Here is a 19152-nt window from a genome sequence, read left to right as displayed (position 1 = left end):
GTTTCTTGTCCCACAAAACAAAGAGATACCCAGACTCTTCTCTCTGCTCTGACAAGGTATTGGCAGGAAAACATCATAAGCCAAAGATTTTACAGATTCTGTTATTTTAATATACTCATTTATTATAAAATCCATTCAGCCAAAGCATTCAGTGTTTTGATATGTATTGTTTCTTTCAGTCAAAAACTTCTTTAGAGTCAGCTTCAAAAACGGATCTCAAAGCCAGTCTCACTCACTCCAAGCCAATGACTCATTCAACAAACAACAGTGGCTTAACTGTATCCGCCAGGCCAAAGAAAAAGTTACGTGTGCAGGCAAAGTTGGCGTGAACGCAGAAGCACATTTTCTTTTGTCACCAAATGGAAGCAGAGTACCCCAGGGAGAAACCACGCTCGAGCAAATGGACCATTCGGACTGTGAGTCAGACTGTAGTATGGACACCAGCGAGATCAGCATCGACTGTGAACGTATGGAACAGACAAACCCTTGTGAAAATGAAAAGCAAATAGAAACCAATGTTTGACAAAAACTTACAGTTCATGGAAGAAAATCTGTCTCTTACCTGTACAGTATTTGCATTCCATACATGGAACCATTTGGAGAAGCACTTTTAAAATATTTTTGTGACAGTGTCAATGCAGTCCTCCTTGTATTCGTACCTATGAGTGTAGTACTGTAACTGCCGATCTGTATAAGCTGGAATCCCTTGCAACTCATGTCCTGTGATTATAGTCCATAAACAACTAAGGTGGATGAAAGAGGTACTTGACCAGTTGTTCTCAATGTCCTGCTGTAAACAGAATCTCTAAACTACTGTTTATATGTGTGTTACATAAAGTAACTTTTCTTAATTTTTGAAGTACTTTATTTGCCCTTTAATGGGGCAGCTGAAGATGTGAACCTAATATGGAGTTTCACGATGGATGATGGGTTTTCATAAAGACATGGAAGGAAAAATTAGTTTCTTGGGAAAAAAACCCAACTCCTCTTGCAATAACCTATCTGAATTCTTGCAGCGTTAGATCGACAAGAACTATAGACAGCAGGCCGTGTAACCAGTGGCACTTTTAGGGATTAATTTTTCAAAATGCAGCACTGTCCTAAGGTCCAGCAACCAAACTTAGTAAAATCTGGTCAGTTAAAGTGGTCAGCATAGTGCCATGGTTTATTTATCAAAGCATGTAATGCTAAAAATAATCAACTAAAAAAAAAAAATCAAACACAAAACAAAAACCACAAACCCAACCAAACCTTTATAGCCAGCACTGAATTAAATGAAATGCTGAGAATACTGGGTGTTTGTAAATAAGCTGATAGTTTGCTTTCAGTGCCATATATATATATATATATATTTTTATCCTAAACAGGATAAGAACGGAAAAAAGCTTTTGCTTGTGAATAGGCCCTCTTCAGCATTTTGCACTCCACTGACCTCCACTGTTGGTTTTAAACACCACTAAACTAATGTTAAAACATTTAATTTTCTCTAAATGTCTGTTTACAATTTCATGTAGTTGGTTTTTAAACTAAGTGACAATTTTATATAAATAGTGCTCTACAAATACCCTATGGGATTATGTAGAGAAAGTTTAAACAAAAAGGGAATTGTTTTTCCTTTAGGATGTATTACATCCTTTATATTTTTCTCAAGTTTTGTTTTGTAAGTTTTTGTTACATTTAATCTCATGCTGGAATTGGAAATGTTACTGTGTTTTCTGGTGGCTGATTTAATCTACTCATTATGATGAGAAGCAGATGAGTCACTTAAATGCAGTCTAAAACACTCAGTTCAACATCCTGTTACTTTTCAGGAATCCCTGGGTAATATTTTATTTCTTAGTGTAAGAAATTATGCCAGTGCTGTATGGCAAGCTATGAAAATGATATATTAATAAATTTAAATGATCCTTGATATTACACAAGATAACCTGTGCAAAGTACTCGTACCAACAGAAGTAGAAAAACTGCTAAGTTATTGCCAAAAACATTTTTCTTGTGTTCTGCAAGTTTACAGAAAATAGTACATGTCAAGTATCGTACAATATATATATGCTGATGCGCATTAGAGAAATCAGTGTGACAAAATGATAAACAATATAAAACAAGGTATTTTTATTTTTTAAAAAAATGTCATTTTTACCCTAGAGAACATATTTCTGTATTTATAGTTTTTCAAAAAAGTCAATTTTCTTTTCTGTTTCAGGCTTTGTAATTTATTTCGACTGCTTCATTTTTAGAGCTGACTGAGTGTGCCAGCGAAGAGGAGAGAAAGGAAAAATTTGCAGAAGAAAAGGCATAGGAAAGCCTATTAGATGATGAACCATTTTCACAAAACCCGTTCAGCAAAATGTTTAAAAAGAGCAAAAAGCATGTAAAGTGTTCAGATAGAGAAGAAAGAATGAATGTGTGTATTGACGTTTGTTTTAAATAATAGCCTTAAACTTTACTGGAAGCATTTCAAATAAATTACATTAAACCATTGTGATTTTTTGTTTGGTTGTTTGTGTAAGAAGACTACGAAAAGATTTCAGTGGTGCACACAGTGAGTCTTAACGTATGTGATCAACGCTTATATTCTGGTTCGCGGGGAAGCGTTACATATTTGGATCAAATTTGCTAGATACAAAATATTAATGAAGAAACAAGTCAATTCAGCGCATTCCTGAAAGTTTTGTGTTACATAATCAATTTAATAAGTAGGTAGAACAAAAAAATTAATATCCTGACATCCGTTTCTCGCTCCTGATTCCTTGTGGGTCACATCTCTACTGAATATATATTACTCCAAAACATTGAGATGGTGAATGTCGGGGCATGTGAAAAGCCACCAACCAGCCTGTGAGCCTCAGAAGATGAATTTACGTCTGTGTACTGTCATTTAGCATCATGTTCGACATACTGCGGTGCACGTGTTTCAATTTTGCTTTGTAGTTGACGTGCACTTAGCAACTGATTTGATCTAAGAAAGCTTAATGAAGGTTTTTTCCAATCATCTTGAGGAATAAGACTTCCACTTTAAGAATCCTAATGTTCTGGATTTTGGTTAGCTTGTTTCGCTTGTTCTGTTTTTCAAATGCCGCTGCTTTTGAAAAAACTACTTGGGGGGGAGCAGAGGGGGACACACACAATAAAATGTACCAAAAAGGATGGGTAAAATGCTTCATGCAAAGTAAAGAGGAAATGTAACATCAGTGAGTATGTCAGTGATCATCATCATAGTAATGAGCAGCATGGAGGCTGAGAAGTCGGAGCAGCGACCTGGCCTGCATGCTGCAGCCACGCAGTACGCGTAGGCCTCCGCGTGATTCTCACACAGAAAATTGCTTCTGATTTCTCAGGTCACCCACCGTTGCGTGTGTAGCACTTCTACTGATGAGAGAGGTCAAAGCTGTGTAACCTTCACGTTGGATCGCCGAGGGATCTCAGATTCACTCGTGTCTCAGACAAAAGAATAGCGCCATGGCGAGAAGGCGAACGAGAACAGGTGGAGTGTGTAAAAAAAGCCAAGAGGCAGTGGAAGAGCCTGAGGTGTCGAGGGCTTCCGAGATCACCGTGAGGGGATGCCAAAATAAGGAGAGGACTGCAGATGCTGGATGAGTTCCAGCTCCTCTAAATCGGAGGTACGAGCACTCTGGATCTCTGTGTCTGGGAGATGAGTGAGCGACAAGGCATTTTGCTCTCAAGAGCAGGAAGTCTGTAGTCTGATGTGACAGTTTCATGCCTTTTTGACAAATCTCATCAACCTGTTCATTCTTCTATTCCTGGTAAGAACAGACAGTGTAGTCTTGGCTTGTGAAAGATCTGATGAACCAGAAGTAATAAGGTAAAAGCATAGATTGTCTTGATTGAGAAAGAAAGGTAAGCAAAGAGAATGCCCTTGAAATCTTTGAATGTGGGTCCTCTCAGACTACAAAAGAAAATTTAACTGTCTGTGGTGTTTGGTTCCCTAGATTTGGTCTGCAGCTCTGAAAAGAACAACGCAAGGCTGAAGAGTTCTCCCCCTGAGCACAAAGGTCCGCTGTGAGACAGCAGGAGCACGTAGAAGTCTGTGAAGCCCAGTACCAGGGAATCAATGGCCAGAATCTGGGTAAAAGATAGGCCCAAAGTTGAACTCCGCGGTAGAGAAGGTGTTTCTCAGTGGCGACTCCTATTCAGCACGACCCACCTGAACCAGGGATACTGCCTTAGGAATGCCTCTGCAATAGTGGGAAGCGGGTCTCTTGAGGTTTCACAGGAGTTTCTAGAGTTTGAAAGATATAACATTTACATGTCAGTTTAATCAACTGCTCTTTTTGAAAAAGTTGATATTTTATGATGACACTGTCTGGCGCTTAGATCCTGGGAATCGAGACTGCCTGCTAACAGAGCCAGAAACTGAGTTTTACGTAAATGGATTTATTTCCTTTGAATATGGGGTTCCAGTTCCAGAATGGACAGGTCTTCCATATTTAATGCTTACTCATGAATACGGATTTTAAAATACTGTAATCTGTTCTACAGGTTGATGCTGCCATCTGCTGGAAATAATTGTGTATTTTTAGAGCTGATTTGATTAAATATTTTAAGATTTTAAATTGTTAATAATTCTAAAATGAAAGTATTTAAAATAGATACTTAAAATATCTACAAGTATCTACAAGTAAAATATCTACAAGTAGATCTTTTCAGACTTTCACCTGTGGATCACAAATTTGTTAGAAAAAAGTACGAGGTGAATTTCTGCTACCAGTCCCTGGCTTTGCAGAGACAAGTTGAGACTACTTCCCCAGTTTGTCTCACCTTGTACTATCACAGGCGTATTTTCTTCATTGCTGGTAAATGACACTAAAGCTTTTTCCAAGAGTGTTAGTTAGGTTTTGCCTCTGAATTTTCTGAAGGTGCTTCTCTTTGCATGGTCTATAAAGAAAGTTTAATTATACGGTTCTCCCATCTTTGATCTCCTGGCACCTAAAATTTAGTCAGCACGAATACCCTTGCTCAAAATTAGCACCCAAACATTTCAAGAGATGAGATGTGCTTTGCATTACTAGAGTAATTTCTGGAAAATAAAATAGTAATTTCTAGTTACTTAAACTGTAACACTGTACTCAGACTAAACAATATTTTGCATTTCTAAATTTGCTTTCATCAAAGAATACTGAGGTGGTGTCTGGAACAAGCATCCAAGTTTGTTCCTTCAGCACGGAGCCTTATGCGACCCTCCCTTAGAGGTGTCTTTTATTTGTGGCTATTAATCTGATCTAGGTCTCTCTTCCTAATGTATCACATTCATCTGATTTCAGAATCAAAGGGATCTGCAGCTGCTTTGTACTTGGGTGGGAAACCACTTGGTGCAAGCCAGGGAGTCGTGGTTGAATGCTTGGCAAATATCAGAAACCACAGAAACTAGAAAGACAGTAAGGTGACGGATTTTATAACTTTTACTTCAGAGTATTCAAGTAATCTCTTCCTATGGTGATTTTGGACTGAACTTTTGTTTTGTGAACTGGGATTCTTGCTACCTTTTAATATCTATCAGGATTTAGGATTCAGAGTGGTAAAGTGATCCAGAATTGTTACATCATTTATCAAGTAGTACTTAGTAATTGTTGTGATGATCTCTCCCAGTCTTATGTTAATTAATACATAAAATAATTTTGTACAGCTGCAAAGACGTATCTTTTTAAAGCAAGTTGTCCATAAGGAAAACATCTTTGTATGTTGTTTGGTAAACGAGCAAGACTCTTCATACATTGTTTGCATTTGTTATGATACGTGCTTATGATGTCTGTGTTTCTCAGTGCTGAACACATCTAAACACATTGTAAACATATGCTTTAGCATATTTTCCAGTATTCATTGTGTGAGAAAGTGGTAGAAAGCATACTTCTCAAGGTTACAGCATAATTTTAGTAGACAGTAGTTTCCCTACCCTGTTAACTTTTTTTTGGAGTTGTTTCTTTGGTGCTTGTTGAGTTTATTGGAATGGCTCTATAGTTGATCCATACAAAGCGGCTCCATTCCAGAATTACTGGAATTCAGTGAAGATATGCAATTTCGACCCAGTTTCTTCTGAAGTCTTTGAAATCTTACTGTCAGATGGTTATTCACTGTCTGTGGATAGGTCTTAATCTAAGGTGAACAGTATGTCAATAGAGCTATGGTAATACAGACAAGCGAGGAGATAAATGTCGTGTGTGTGTGTATATACACATGCTAAAATTACGTTTCCCTAAAGAAAAAAAAAAATATATATTTACTACGTCTACATGTATTAACTTAATAGCTACTGGAAGACCTCATTTTCTTTTGAAAATTCTTTCACCCTGCCCAAAACATAGATACATTTTTCAGTAATTCTTTTGGAATGAGAATAGGCAATATGGTTGGAAGGGCCCACATTAAATAAATGTGAACCATTTCAGGAAGAAATTTGTCTTACCTAACTTTAGAACACCAGTTAAAGGAATCCCCCAGTGTCCCCAAAGAATTTCTTCCTGTACTTAACTTCTATTGCTAGACAGTTTTTTCTAACATTTAACCTAAATCTCCTTTGATACAGCTTAAACCTCATCCCGGTCACCAGGGACACGGAGAATATTTCCTCATCTGCAGCAGCATTTTCTGTATTTGATAACTGCTATTATTTATCCTCCCTCTTCTAGACAAAACACCACCATTTTCCCCGTGTTTCATACAATGGTTTAGATTCGTGCAGCACAAAACAATCACTAAATATGTTCCAGAAGTTACAGCAAAGAGGAGTATGTGTAAAATGAGAGTTGAGGACACCGACTTAGCTCTGTAGTATTACTGCTCGATTGTGAACACAGGCAAGCCAGCTGTAATCACACCCAAACATCGATCAGCTGAACTACTTGTGTATTGAAGACGTACGCAGCCAAGAAGTGATTTTAACAGCTTTGCCAATTCAAACTTAATAAAACAGGTTGACATGTTTGGAGATGTATAATGTATCAACACAGACTTAAATAACACTAGATTGGCATTTCCGTTTTTTCTCTGGTACATGGAAATTCTATTTGAACAAGGTAAAACACAGCAAAATTATTCTGATAATATATCAACTTATCTGTAATATTCTCTCTACCACCAGTGAATCTTCACAGAGCCAGAACATCGAATTCGCAGAGACAGTCTGTCTTTATTTATCCATAGTTTGAACACTGCATTTGTGGGTTTTACTACCTCTAGATAATTGAACACCGTTTCTGCAATTACATAAATGTTTGGTGTTATGTTTCTGTAATTTATGTAAATTATAGTTACAGATACTAATTACCCTATTTAAACTTGGCTGGCTCCCCAAAGACTTCTAAGAAGAAACTAATAATTATTAGCTTATCTTCTTTTAACACCCTGGAGGCCACCATTAGCACCAGACCATTTCTGAGTTGGGACGTTACGTATGTTTTCTGACTTAGAGGTAATCTAAAAAGAGATCAATAAAATAAAAGGGCTGGGTTAAAATATTTGTTCCTTACATAGGAAAAACTTTGCATTGAACTCAGTAGCTGCGTTTGAGATGATGATGTATATATAGCTGCAGTTATCAGGATTTAAGATTAAGATAACTATGTAATGAATACATCAACTTGTTCAACAAGTACAGCACTAGTATACTTTTCACAAAGAAAACAAATTGTGGGCTTTTAATGTTTTGCTAGTTACTTGTAAAACTAAACATCCAGTATTCGTATTTCCTACGCATTGCAAGAATGGGTTATTTTCAGGAGGCACTTTTCAATTTAGTGCATTCCTCAGAACTGCCGAAGAAACGGCTTTGCTATCCTTAGTAATTTCACCGTTATGATGTAAAATGTCAGTGTGGCTTTACTCTGCGTTATGCAGCTACCGCACTTGTGACTGCTGGTAACGTACACAGCAGAGTTAACATGGCAGTGAATCTAACCTCACAGCTACCAAGTAAGCACTCGGGCAATTCGAAAAGCTCTGGAGGTGAGTTTTCCTTAGACAACACTGTTTGCCATTTCTACAACTGAAATTATAGGTATGTGATTTCAAACCCATGAATTACTTTGACAGTTCAGGGAATTAATGGACTGAGTGTGCACAGTAGACTTGATGGTGATGAGCAGAACTAATGTTTTGCTCTCTCCCACCATAGCAAGAAGCCACCTGAGCTGCAGAGCTAGAAAGTGCTAGGCGCTATGGGTTTCCAAATTAGGCGACTAACCATTTTAATGCTCTGTGATGATCTCCATTCTGCTCCCTATCAATAATTACATCAAATCATTCAGGTGAGTTGGGTTTCACATATTCCCAGGTGAATAACGACAGGACCAGAGGAAATGGGCTGAAGCTGCGGCAGGGGAGGTTTAGATTAGCTATTAGGAGGAATTACTTTACTGAAAGAGTGGTCAGGCACTGGACCAGCCTGCCCAGGGAGGGGGTAGAGTCACCATCCCTAGAGATGTTTAAGAAACATCTAGATTTGGCACTTCAGGGCATGCTCTAGTGACAGAGATTGTAGGGGTTGGGTTTTTTTGTGTGTATGGTTGGACTCGATGATCTCAAAGGTCCCTTCCAACCATGAAGATTCTATGATTCACACCCTTCTTTTACCAAAAGTTACAAGCCTTGCAGCAGAGGTGAATAAATGTTAACCTTCTGATTCCAGGCTGGCTTCCGATACAGGTGTGGAGGAGACAAACATGAGGTAGCAACGCCTTAACGTACTGCAGAGGCATCCAACAAAGCTCATGTGTGAATACCTACCAACTGCGTGGATGTGATGGTGTGCTGGTTTTGGCTGGGGTAATTTTCTTCATAGTAGCTAGTGTGAGCCTGTGTTTGGGATTTGTGCTGAAAACTGTGTTGGTAACACTGGTTATTGTTGAGCAGCAGTAGCATACTACCTCAGTAGTTTCCTTAGCAAATCTGCTGGGAAACGTCTCTGACTTAGCTTCAATAGCACCAAAGCCATTTATAGCATTTGGTTTCACTGCCTTTGAAAAATGGTACTCTTTGGCATATGGATAATGGATTATGTTGCCTTCAGCTAATCTGTAATTCTTTATTCTACTGATGAGACATTATAATTGTTTTATTTTTGAAAAAGGCCAAATAGTTCATTACTTGCACATGCAGTTTTTTCTTGTTGAAGCTTGCTTGCAGTTTGTAGTTTTACAAGCCATGGAACACAAATAGCTATTGTCACTTAAGTACCCTTGCTATAGCACCTGTCTTTTGTCACCATCCTAGAAGGGCATGTACATGTGCTTGATTAAACATATAAAGGGGGATTAAATTTGATGAAGTTGAATTAAACACATAAAAGTCTTTGTAATAACACACATTTTCTTTGCAGTTTAAGATTCTGTCACAAAAAAGTGTAACAAACCACATTGCTTGTATTTTTAACCGATTCGGTAAGAACTGTATCTCTTACGCTGTCTCTGTGCGAAGCTGTCGTTGCTGTTTGAACTGGAAAAACGCTAGTCCAAAGACAGAGGAAGTTCGGCAGCGTTTGTGCACCCCCTGCCTAGAAAGAGGGGAAGATGTTAATGGGGGGGAAGGAAAGGAAGGTTGTTTGGTGTGTTCTAATTCATTGTGAGACTATCCAAGAGTTCTGTTAAAGTATATTAAGGCTTTTGCCTGTCCTTCATGGTTAATAATGTGTTTTTATTCTTCAAAGGGGAAACTTCGTCATTTTGAACAATTTTAAATTTGAGAGGAAGAAGTAAGAGCTGGCACTCCCGGAGCACCGCTGCTTTTTGTTGTTGGGCGTTTGTCGAGATGACTTCGTGGGTACCCTGGCTGCTCTGTCATGACAGGACGGCGCCTGCCCCGGGCAGCTGGATCCTCACCTGCCCAGTGCCCGCGGCCAAGCCGTCCGCCACCCGCAGGCGGGGCTGGCGGGGACAGAGGTAAGCCGGCCCAGCACAGCACACCTCCGCGGAGGCTGTTGCGAAGCAGCGCGCTCACGGCCGCAGGGCAGGGCTGACGGGCCGTTGGCTGGCCGCGGATCCAAGCGCCTGCCGTTACCTTGACGCGAAACGCTCCGTCCCCTCCTCCCCAGTGCCACGGCCGGCGGGACGGGGACGCGGGCCCAGCGGCGGCCCCGCTCCCCGCCAGAAGCGGCGACGGACGCCGGGACGGGACCTGCCCAGCCCAGCGGCGGCCCCGCTCCCCGCCAGAACCGGCGACGGACACCGGGACGGGACCTGCCCAGCCCAGCGCTCCCCTCGCCCGCTCCGGGCGTCTCTGTGGAGCTGGAGGAAGAAGCTGCTGGGTCTCCGCGCCCACGGGGCTGGTAGGAGGGACGCGGGAAACGAGCGAGCTGCCCCTTCCGCTCCGTCCTGGCGGGCTGCGGGCGGAAGGACCTTTCTCAGCCGCTTGCCCATAGCCCGGGGCCTCGCCCGCCTGGCGGTGGCGGGGGCTGCCACCATTTTAAACACGGCTCCGCAGCCAGAGCCTCCGCCTCCCGCAGCGCCCACCCTCTGCTCACGGAGGCGGCTGAGGCGGCGGGGCAGCGCCTGCCCCTCTACTTATAACTTGTGCCGCGAGCGGATTGGCTAAGGCGGGGCGGCTCCAGCCACGCCCCCTTTCGGTGTGCGCGGCCGCCATGTTAGAGAGCGGGGAGGGGGCGGCAGGGCTGCCATAAAGCGAGCGGACGGAGGGGGAGCAATAGCGGCAGCGGGTGGTGCATGGCGCTGGGGAAGGGGTAGTTCGGTGGGGGAGGAAGAGAAGGCGCGGGCTATCGTGCTCGCTTCTCGGCGATAGGAGCGAGTGGCGGATGCCGTGATCCCCAGTGGTGGCGAGATGGAGCCGGAGCAGCATCAGCGGACGGAGAAGACCAGCGCGGGCCTCCTCCGGGTGGAGAGTAATAGAGCAGGAGCTGCTGAGGACACCACACAAAATGGCGGACACTCTGAGAGCAGTAGCACTGGGGAGGCGCTGCTGGTGGCTGCTGTTGCTGCAGAGGACAAGGTCCCCCCAAACCTCAGCATCACTAGCAGCAGCCAGCGCAGGAGCAGCATCTCAACGGCAAATGAACAACAACAACAACAGCAGCAGCAGCCGCCCAGCGGTGTGTTGGGGGGGCCTCCCCCTCTCCCTAAGCCCCCAGAAGACCTGCCTGTTAGGAGGAACTTTCAGATCCCCAGGAAGAGCAGAGAAAAGAAAGGTTGTTCCTTCCCTTTCCCTCCTTTCTCTCCCTCACTCCTCTCTTCATCTTATTCATTAGGCAGGCTCTTTATGCACCTCACACAACTGCATGCAAAATCCTGCGGGTGTGGAGGAGGCTGTGGCATGGCTTGGACTAGCGAGGCTGCTGGGGATACGATTTTCAGCGTCAGAGAGGCTTTTACATTCTTTTCTCTCCCAGCCCCTCCCTCTTTTCTCTTTCGTTTTTATTTTGTCACAAGGAGGAAAAAAAAACGAAAACAAAACTCGGCTTGAATTTCAGACCCTTGCTTTAAAACGATGGAAAAGCTGGATGCAATCAGGGTGGGCTTGAGTGTTGATCCTGGCTCTGCTTCTGGAGATGCAGTCACATGCAGAGAAGATGGTTCTCTGGGACATGGACAGAGAAGATGCTTCACTTTTCTCTTCCCCCTGACCTCTCTGCAGGACAGGGGTGTAATCCTGTGTAGGGTAGATTAGCAGACACTGAGCAGAGTTGTCCTTCCATTGATGATACGCAGAAGACTGTTCTTATCTCATGGAAGTTCCTTACTTTGCAGGGAGGAGGCGAGCATTCCACATTCACGTGCCTTGCCTTGGAAGTGTTCCTCTTCCAAGTGTACAGGGTTTGTTCTTTGGTTTTCGAGTAAGTCTTCCTCTAAAAGCCTGTGGTATTGCTTTTTGTGAGACTCCATTGGCTTCTGCTTATCTTTGATTTTGTTAGGTGGTGTTGAAGACATGTCTTATTCCCTCACTGAAACTTATCTTAGTTCTTGACCTTTTGCAGTGTGGGGTCAGTAACTTAGTACGTATCACAAAAATACCTGTTCGCATAGGCTTCTAGTTCTTCAGAGAAGAGTCTAACATCTAACTTCTTGAAATGCTTTCTTCTGTAAGGAGGAGATGAAGGTAGGTTTATTTCATTATCCAGTCTTCCCCTTTCCCTCCTTCCATTTTTGGCAGTAATGTCCCCTTTTTGCTTTTCTTCCCTTTCTTTCCCATTGCCACTCCCCCTGAGGGGGGTACGAGTTTGGCAGAGATTCATTGTAAATAGGACTGGGTTGATTTGGAGGGAAAAAAAAAGGCTCTTATTCATCTGACAGAAAAATGTCTGAATAAAATTTGGTGCTTCTTGCCCTTCCGTATGTCAGACACAAGTGTGGTAACATTTGAATACCTTTATATATATCTGAGAAATGTTTATTACTTAACCACAGGCATTTGAAGTTACTTTCTAGCGTTTTGTTCCAATGTGAATGAAAAACCTGCAAAATCATCTAATTCATCATTTGCCTATGCAGAACTATCTCCTACAGTGTATAAAAGTTTTAGACTAAAAAGTTCAAACATGAAGCTTCTGTGGCTTCTAGGATAGAAGGGGAAGCCATTCTTACGCCTCTTCTAAAATTCGCTTGCTAGTGTCAAGGTCATTTGACCCCTTTGTAAGGGCTTACTTTTTAGGGTACTTGTCTTTTTTTCTTTCGTTTTCAGCTTACAGAGTGCTTTTTTGGGCGTTTTAGTCATACTGGCAACTTATGGTTTCCAAAATTCTCAGACCTTTCTCCATTCTGTCCGTGGTGCTTGCGGTCGCATGGTTGTTCATGGGTGCTGACTGTTGGTCCATGTGATACCATAACGCCAAGTGCTTTGAGGGAGCATGCAGGCAAGGCTAGCAGAAGTGGGTTAGCATAAAAGCTGCCAACATGATCTTTGAGGACAACCAAATTGCTGTTGGAATTGGTATTGGCATTTGAGAAGTGATGCAATTAAATCAGCTCTGGAATTAAACTAGAAGATTAGCAGTGCATTGATTGTCTGGCATTGTAGTGGCATACACTTACAACATGCATAGTACCAGTGTTCAAATGAATCTTGTTGAATTACAAAATAATCAAAAGATCATCTGTCCCTCTCAAAAGAGCTGTCTTGGCTAGATTCTAAATTCCAGCACGAAACAATACATATGGAATACACTTCTTCCATCCTTCCTTGCATCGGAATTGTCTTTGTTTTGCTTTTTTTGAAAACCTCCATTTTATTCATGGGCATACCATCCTGAGAGATGCCTGCTGTCTTGATTATGAAGAGTAATCTGTCGTGTTCAAACTATAAAATCTCTATAGGATGACTTTGTGTGGGGTGGTTGGCTGGGGTTTTTTTGTTTGTTTTTTTAAAGCACCAAAATGTCTTACAGGAACAATTTTTTATTGTGAAGCAATTAAAAATTGAATCTGCAAAACAAAAATGTGAGGGGAAAATCCTAGAAAACTTAGGATTTAGCTGCTTATTTAGCTTTTCTGTGGCTAAATGTGGCTAATGGCTTTCTGTGGTGGAATGTCTCTCCACCAACTCTGTTTGGGGACTGTAAGGGACTGAAAGTCAACAGAAAGGACCTTGTTAATGTGGAGAAATGCATCTGGAGGAAACGTACTTCTTAAAACTAACTGTGGTTAGTTGTCACAGGGAATCTTTCTTCTGACTTCCATTTTTTCTCCTAGTGGAAGAAATTTGGGAAACCAAACTGTAAAAAAAAAAAAAAAAAAAAAAAAAAAAAAAAAAGTTGGCTGTGAGATTTTTTTCTTTTTTTAAATGCACTTGTGCATTTGTTTTCCTGCTTGAAAATGTCTTGAAAGTTTCCGCTTTCTTGGTACATTCAGTTTAGAGATGGTGTTACGTTTTCTTGAGTAGCTTATCTCTTTTTTTAATCTTAGTACTATAGCCAATTGTTGTGGCTCTTCTAATTTGACTGTCAGACCTTCTCAGGTGTCCAAGTCTGCCTGAAACTTCAAAGATCCTTGTTTGGATGGATGAGGAAAACAAGTTTTCAAGACAAAGCACTGGAAGGGCATTTTTTGACTCGCTGAATTCTGAGTGGTCTGTATACCAAAAGGCAATTCCAAAAAACATGCTCAAGTAGCAACCAATGACTCAAGGATTGCTTATTGGTAAAGGTTGAACATTTATTTGTGTAGTCTGCGAAGTTAATAAATGACTGCTGTTTCTCAGGCTCAGTGCGGGGGAAAAAGGTCTTGCTTTTGTCCATGAAAGTCTTAGCTGTACTTGCTTGGAGGTCTAGGTCATCCCTTTTCTGTTTAATAGCATTTGATGTTTCGTGTTGTCTTTTGTCTTCTAATTTTCCACATCTTTGGTAAAGATACATATCTGCTATTTGCTACTTGCTCTTTCGACGCAGGGATTTCATTAAGCAATTCTTGAACTTAATAACTACTTAGATCTTTTGAGAGCAAAAGATATTTTGGCGTAAAAAAAAAATCACATAAGTAACAATATTATGGTTCATCAGCAAAAAAGATTTTTAGTCTTAAAAAATGAAGACTTAATGATGCTTCTCAATGGAGTTCTTGTAGCATGAACACTTGTTTGTGAAGAGTGCTAGCATTCTGCCAACTTACCTGATAATAAAATAAGTAATTTACTTATCTTCACTTGAAAGTTAGTTAGTTCAGCATTCTTTAAAGAAAATGTCTCTGTCTTCCTCTTCTTCACATTCTGACTTAAAAAAACCCCCAAAACCCACAACCCCCCTGACTTCAAACTCAGTTTTCTCAAGTTGAAGCATCAAACAGCTGTGAAAGAGAAACTTAAAGCCTCTAGGGAATTATGTGCATCTGAACATCCAGTCTAATATCTGTCCCTAGACTAGGTGCTATATTAGCTAATCTTAGTTTCCACCTAAAAATACTTACATATGTTCCAATACACTGGGTAGAAACTAAAAAAAAAGCACTATCTTGTCTTTACTTCTGAAGAACAAGCCAGCAAAACCCACAATATTGACCTGTATGTGTTAGAAGGATACTGCAAGTTAGTTCTTACATAAATGACGGTTTAATTTAAATGGGTCCAATAAAGGTGCAGCATACCCCTATCAGGTTTGTATAGTGAGCCTGAAAAATAGATACGCACACACTACTGGTCTTTGAAGTGATGTAGGACTGGAGAGAAGTTTCATAATCTGATCTCTTGCCTGTGACCATAAGATTCGGTGACAGCTGTTGAAGGTCTAGTTTAGTACTGATCAGGTTCTTTTCTGGCTTCTAAACTTCTTTAAGTGAAGTACAGGCCCTTCTGTAGTGACCTTAACCTTTTAGAAAATAGCTGTCCTTTAGTACCAATGCTTAGGTGACAGAATGAAAAGTTGCTTTGCTAGTTACCTCCGTAGGTAATGTTTCAGGTTTTTAGTAGTAACTTGAAGGCTGCAGTGCCTCAAGTTCTGGAAGGACTGCGAAAGGGGCTTTGAGCCTGTCGTGAAGCATATGATTAGTGTGTTTGAAGAGGCATATTGAACAAGGGGAAAAAAGCTTATACCAGGTACTCTTACATTTTTGGACTGTTGTATATGGTAACTTATCTGAGGTTCAAAGCTACGTGACTTACTTTTTTACTTTATGATTACAGTGCTGTCCTGCAGTCAGTTTATCAGACTTTCTTTGCTCCATCCGTCATTTGTCAACTCAGAAATAGAATGCAATAGACACAAAATTAGCAGGCTGCCCTTGAAAAAGAAGTGCTTAGTGGGTGTCGTCTAGTTCTCAAACCAAGTGTGGAGTGTCTTCTAGTACTATATATGAAAAGGTGTCAGGCAGACAGGGTGAAATTTGGTGTTTGTAAGTACTGTTCAAAACATAAGTAGTGTGTTCTGTAAGGATTTTGCATTCAACAGATTTCATTCATGTTCCTTTTCTCTCAGTCAATAGCTGATCATGAAGCCAATCACTCAATTTATGCATGAAGTAAGCTAAGGCAAGATTCTGTGTGTAGCTGCTGTTCCTGTTCGCTTTGTATTGAGTGGGCAGTGTATATCAAAGGAATAGAATTCCTTTACTGTGGTGTTTTTTTGGATTGTTAAGCGTTTTCCTACTAAAAGGTGGATATAAGGTCTTGTTCTTAGGCTGATGTGATCAATTAGATGGAGTCGGTCTTGTTTTACCGTTCTCAAATTGAAAAAATGGAATCTCAAAAGTGACTTTTGTGCCCAAGTACTTAAAAATATTTCAATTTTGATCTATCTTTACTACAAAAGTAGCAACAGCCCTTTTTCTAGCTTCAGTAGCATCTCTGGTGAACTTAGATGGTGTTTGTTTGAGGTATAAATTTGGTGAAGTACAAGCAAGTATATATATTATTGAATAATAAGTAAGTATAGTAGTAAAACATACTTTCAGTCTTCTGCTAACAAATGGAAGAAAAAACACAATAATCTTAAAAAAAAAAAAAGTAATAAAAAAATCTTCCATAATTTTAAGGTGGTAGCTAGAGCTCTTCTGTAAATTTGTTGAGAGCTACTTGTGTAGTCGTTTACGTAGGTTCTCCGTAGCTGAAGAAGAGGGGGACGCGCTGTTCTGGGGCAGCTCTGTCTCAGCTGGCTTGTCAGAATATTAAAACACAGATGGAAACATAGTTGACAATATTTGAATGCATGAGAGGATCTTAATTGATGTAATAACATGCTTCTTCCTAGATTTGCATCTGGGAAGTAGGCAAGACGTTGTGTATAGTTTGTGGTCACTCTTTCTAGCTAGTCCTGTAGAGTTTTCTGCTTGCCTGGACGGAGGAAGTAGGCTGGGTTTGAGCATGTGTTTCTAGGGGGAAGGAAGGAGAAGGGGTGGTGTACTGTAATCACTGTCAAGGAAACAGGAAACTTGGGCAAGCAGCTGGCGTTGGTAACCGTCTGCCTTAATGGGTCCCTTCAGACAAAATAGGAACAGGTGATACGTGAAACTCACGCGCTACAACACGAGGGTTTAATAGTTCCTTGTCAGAAAGATCCAAGAGGTGTTTGGGGATGGGAGGTGCTTTTCCAGTGGGCGTATATCTGTAGGTGGCTTCTTTTATATTTTACTAACAAGTGTTGCTCTCTTCAGTACAAGTGCATTCAGTCTTAGTAATACTTGAGAATTTCGTTCGCTTCCAATTATCTCTCCTCCCATATTGCTGTCAGCCTTTCAACAATGAAGGTGGTGTTTACTAAAAAGGATGTTACATAGTAACATTTTTTAAAATCAGTTTCATAACTTCCACTCTTAAAAAAATCACTTATTCATTGTTGCAGGTGTTGGAGTCATTGCTTTACTTTAGTTTGTAGATGTGGTATTACGTTATGAAGTGTGTGTGTAAATGCAGCTTTTACTAAATAATACAAAACAGTTCAGTTTTCATTTAGAACAATAGTTTTATATTGAGGCTAATGTAGTAAATATTTCCTGCAAATGAGGAAAAGATTACTATCTAAATCTACTGCCATATTATTTAATGAAGTTGGAGATACACCCTTAAGATGTAATTAAATTTAATTTGCTGTTAGAATAATGGTAGATTGTCTTTTATGTGAGACCAGTACCATTGTAGTTCATTCCTAGCTATTGTAACTTCTAGTAATCTCAAGTGGTGGTGGTGTGGGGGTTTATTTTGGTAGAGGAAAAAGAGGCACTCCTACAAAAAGAGCAAAAGCATTCCCAGAAATACCTGTTGGGACTACTTTCTGTCTGAAGTTTATAAAGACCACAAAAATACCGCACTTCTTGTGAGTATTTTGGAAGTTACCCTGGGGAGAAAAACGCTTACCGTACTGAACTAGCTCAGTTCCCCCAGGAGTAGTATTTTCCTAGACGTTACTCTCCAAACCTGCACTCAGGTCCTCTGCTGGCCTGCTCTTGGGATGCTCTTCTGATCAGTTTGAAACTTGCGGTACCCAAATACAAATAAAGAAGCTTGGAGAGATGAACGCTTTACTTGTGCGAACTCAGGCAAAGGTTTGCCCAGCAGGTGACTCCGTACAGCAGACAACAAGTGAAGGGCTTTCCTCCTAAAGCAGTTACCATACGGGATAAGATCATAAATCATGAACACAGGCAGTGTGGATTTTAGATACAGGAGCTTATGGAACTTCTTAAGACATATTTAGCCCTGTATTTAGCCTAATTACCATAAGCAAACAAACAGAAAACCCCCATAACGGTTCTAAAGAGAGGCTAAGCTATGAAACCGTTGTTGAGGTTTTTATTGGAACAATTTGTTCCTGGTTCTTAATTAAAAGAGCTAATTAGTTTAATTAAGATTGTAAAAGTTTAACTACAGTGTTTTGCAATACATATCAGATGTTTTCAAAGGGTAGATTCAGATTTGAGGTGCCTCCCTTACAAACTTCTGAGAACGAGCTGTTCAAGAGTAATATTAACAAAGCACAAAGAAATGTGTTGTTTTTTTTTTTTTTAAGATGCTGTAATTCTAGGCAACTTTAACTTAAACTTTCTAGCCTAAATTCCATCTTTTTCAAACATTTTAGATGTTTTGTATTGTAAACTGAATCACGAACCATTTGTCTTCTATGCATAAACTGTCAATGAACTGGAAAATGTTATTTTATTTCTTTTCTTTTATAGCACTCTTTCAGCCAGTAGCTGTAGGCTCTCGAGAATTTGAGGATGTTGTGAAGATTCTGCATTCATCTTACTTGGAACCAAGTTCAGTGTCCAATTTTAATTACAAGAGAGCCAGCTTAGTTCATAGTGAACTGTTGGAAAAGGAAGTGAGTACATTTGTGGCTTCCCTTTATGAATAAGGTACAAGTCAAATGAAGTTTAATGTTTTCTCTGAGTCTAGAGGCAAAGACCCGGAGATTATTTTCTACTTATGTGCTTGATACTTAATTGCAAACCCACATCCCCCAAAATGTAAACAGCTATTTTTCAGGCAAGTTTGTGACTGTGTAGACATAAAATCTTGCCTGCCAGATACTCCAAAAAGACTAAAAGAAAAAAATTGTATTTGGTACCACTTGCCTCTGTGCATTTTTAGTTTTCACAGATTTTCTTAATTTTAATGTATTTTTAATAACCTGAAAAGATGCTCTAGTATCTTATTTGAAAGGCCTGATGCTTCCTGTGAAACTTAGATTAAAATATTTTTCTGATACGAAGTTTACATAGACTCTGTAATTCTGTTGTTTTCCAAGAAGTACCTCAAAGAGTTGATTACTTGAAC

At 40.4% G+C, this 19152-nt stretch overlaps 2 protein-coding genes across 14 annotated transcripts in view; both read left to right on the top strand.

The window, feature by feature from the left end:
- ARHGEF3 (Rho guanine nucleotide exchange factor 3) overlaps nucleotides 1-2484 on the top strand; it is a 136438-nt gene extending 133954 nt beyond the window's left edge. For 3 of the 7 annotated variants that reach the window (XM_074602904.1, XM_074602907.1, XM_074602906.1), the window contains one exon: nucleotides 180-1203. In XM_074602904.1, the coding sequence (XP_074459005.1) occupies nucleotides 180-523 (344 nt within the window). In that variant the 3' untranslated portion in view covers nucleotides 524-1203. Of the gene's footprint in view, nucleotides 1-179; nucleotides 1204-2203 lie in introns of those variants that run through there. The other 4 variants (XR_012589354.1, XR_012589355.1, XM_074602905.1 and 1 more) reach the window with 3 other exon arrangements.
- Nucleotides 2485-10593: 8109 nt separating this feature from the next.
- The window catches only part of TASOR (transcription activation suppressor), a 34474-nt gene continuing 25915 nt past the window's right edge, over nucleotides 10594-19152 (top strand). For 5 of the 7 annotated variants that reach the window (XM_074602412.1, XM_074602409.1, XM_074602414.1 and 2 more), the window contains exons 1-2: nucleotides 10594-11149; nucleotides 18552-18697. In XM_074602412.1, the coding sequence (XP_074458513.1) occupies nucleotides 10786-11149; nucleotides 18552-18697 (510 nt within the window). In that variant the 5' untranslated portion in view covers nucleotides 10594-10785. The remainder of the gene's footprint in view (nucleotides 11150-18551; nucleotides 18698-19152) is intronic. The other 2 variants (XM_074602411.1, XM_074602410.1) reach the window with 1 other exon arrangement.

The sequence above is a fragment of the Larus michahellis genome, chromosome 10, assembly GCF_964199755.1.
Source record: "Larus michahellis chromosome 10, bLarMic1.1, whole genome shotgun sequence".
In the NCBI taxonomy this organism is placed as follows: Eukaryota; Metazoa; Chordata; class Aves; order Charadriiformes; family Laridae; genus Larus; species Larus michahellis.
The sequence above is the reverse complement of the archived record's forward strand: the minus strand, read 5'-3'. Positions and strand labels throughout refer to the sequence as shown.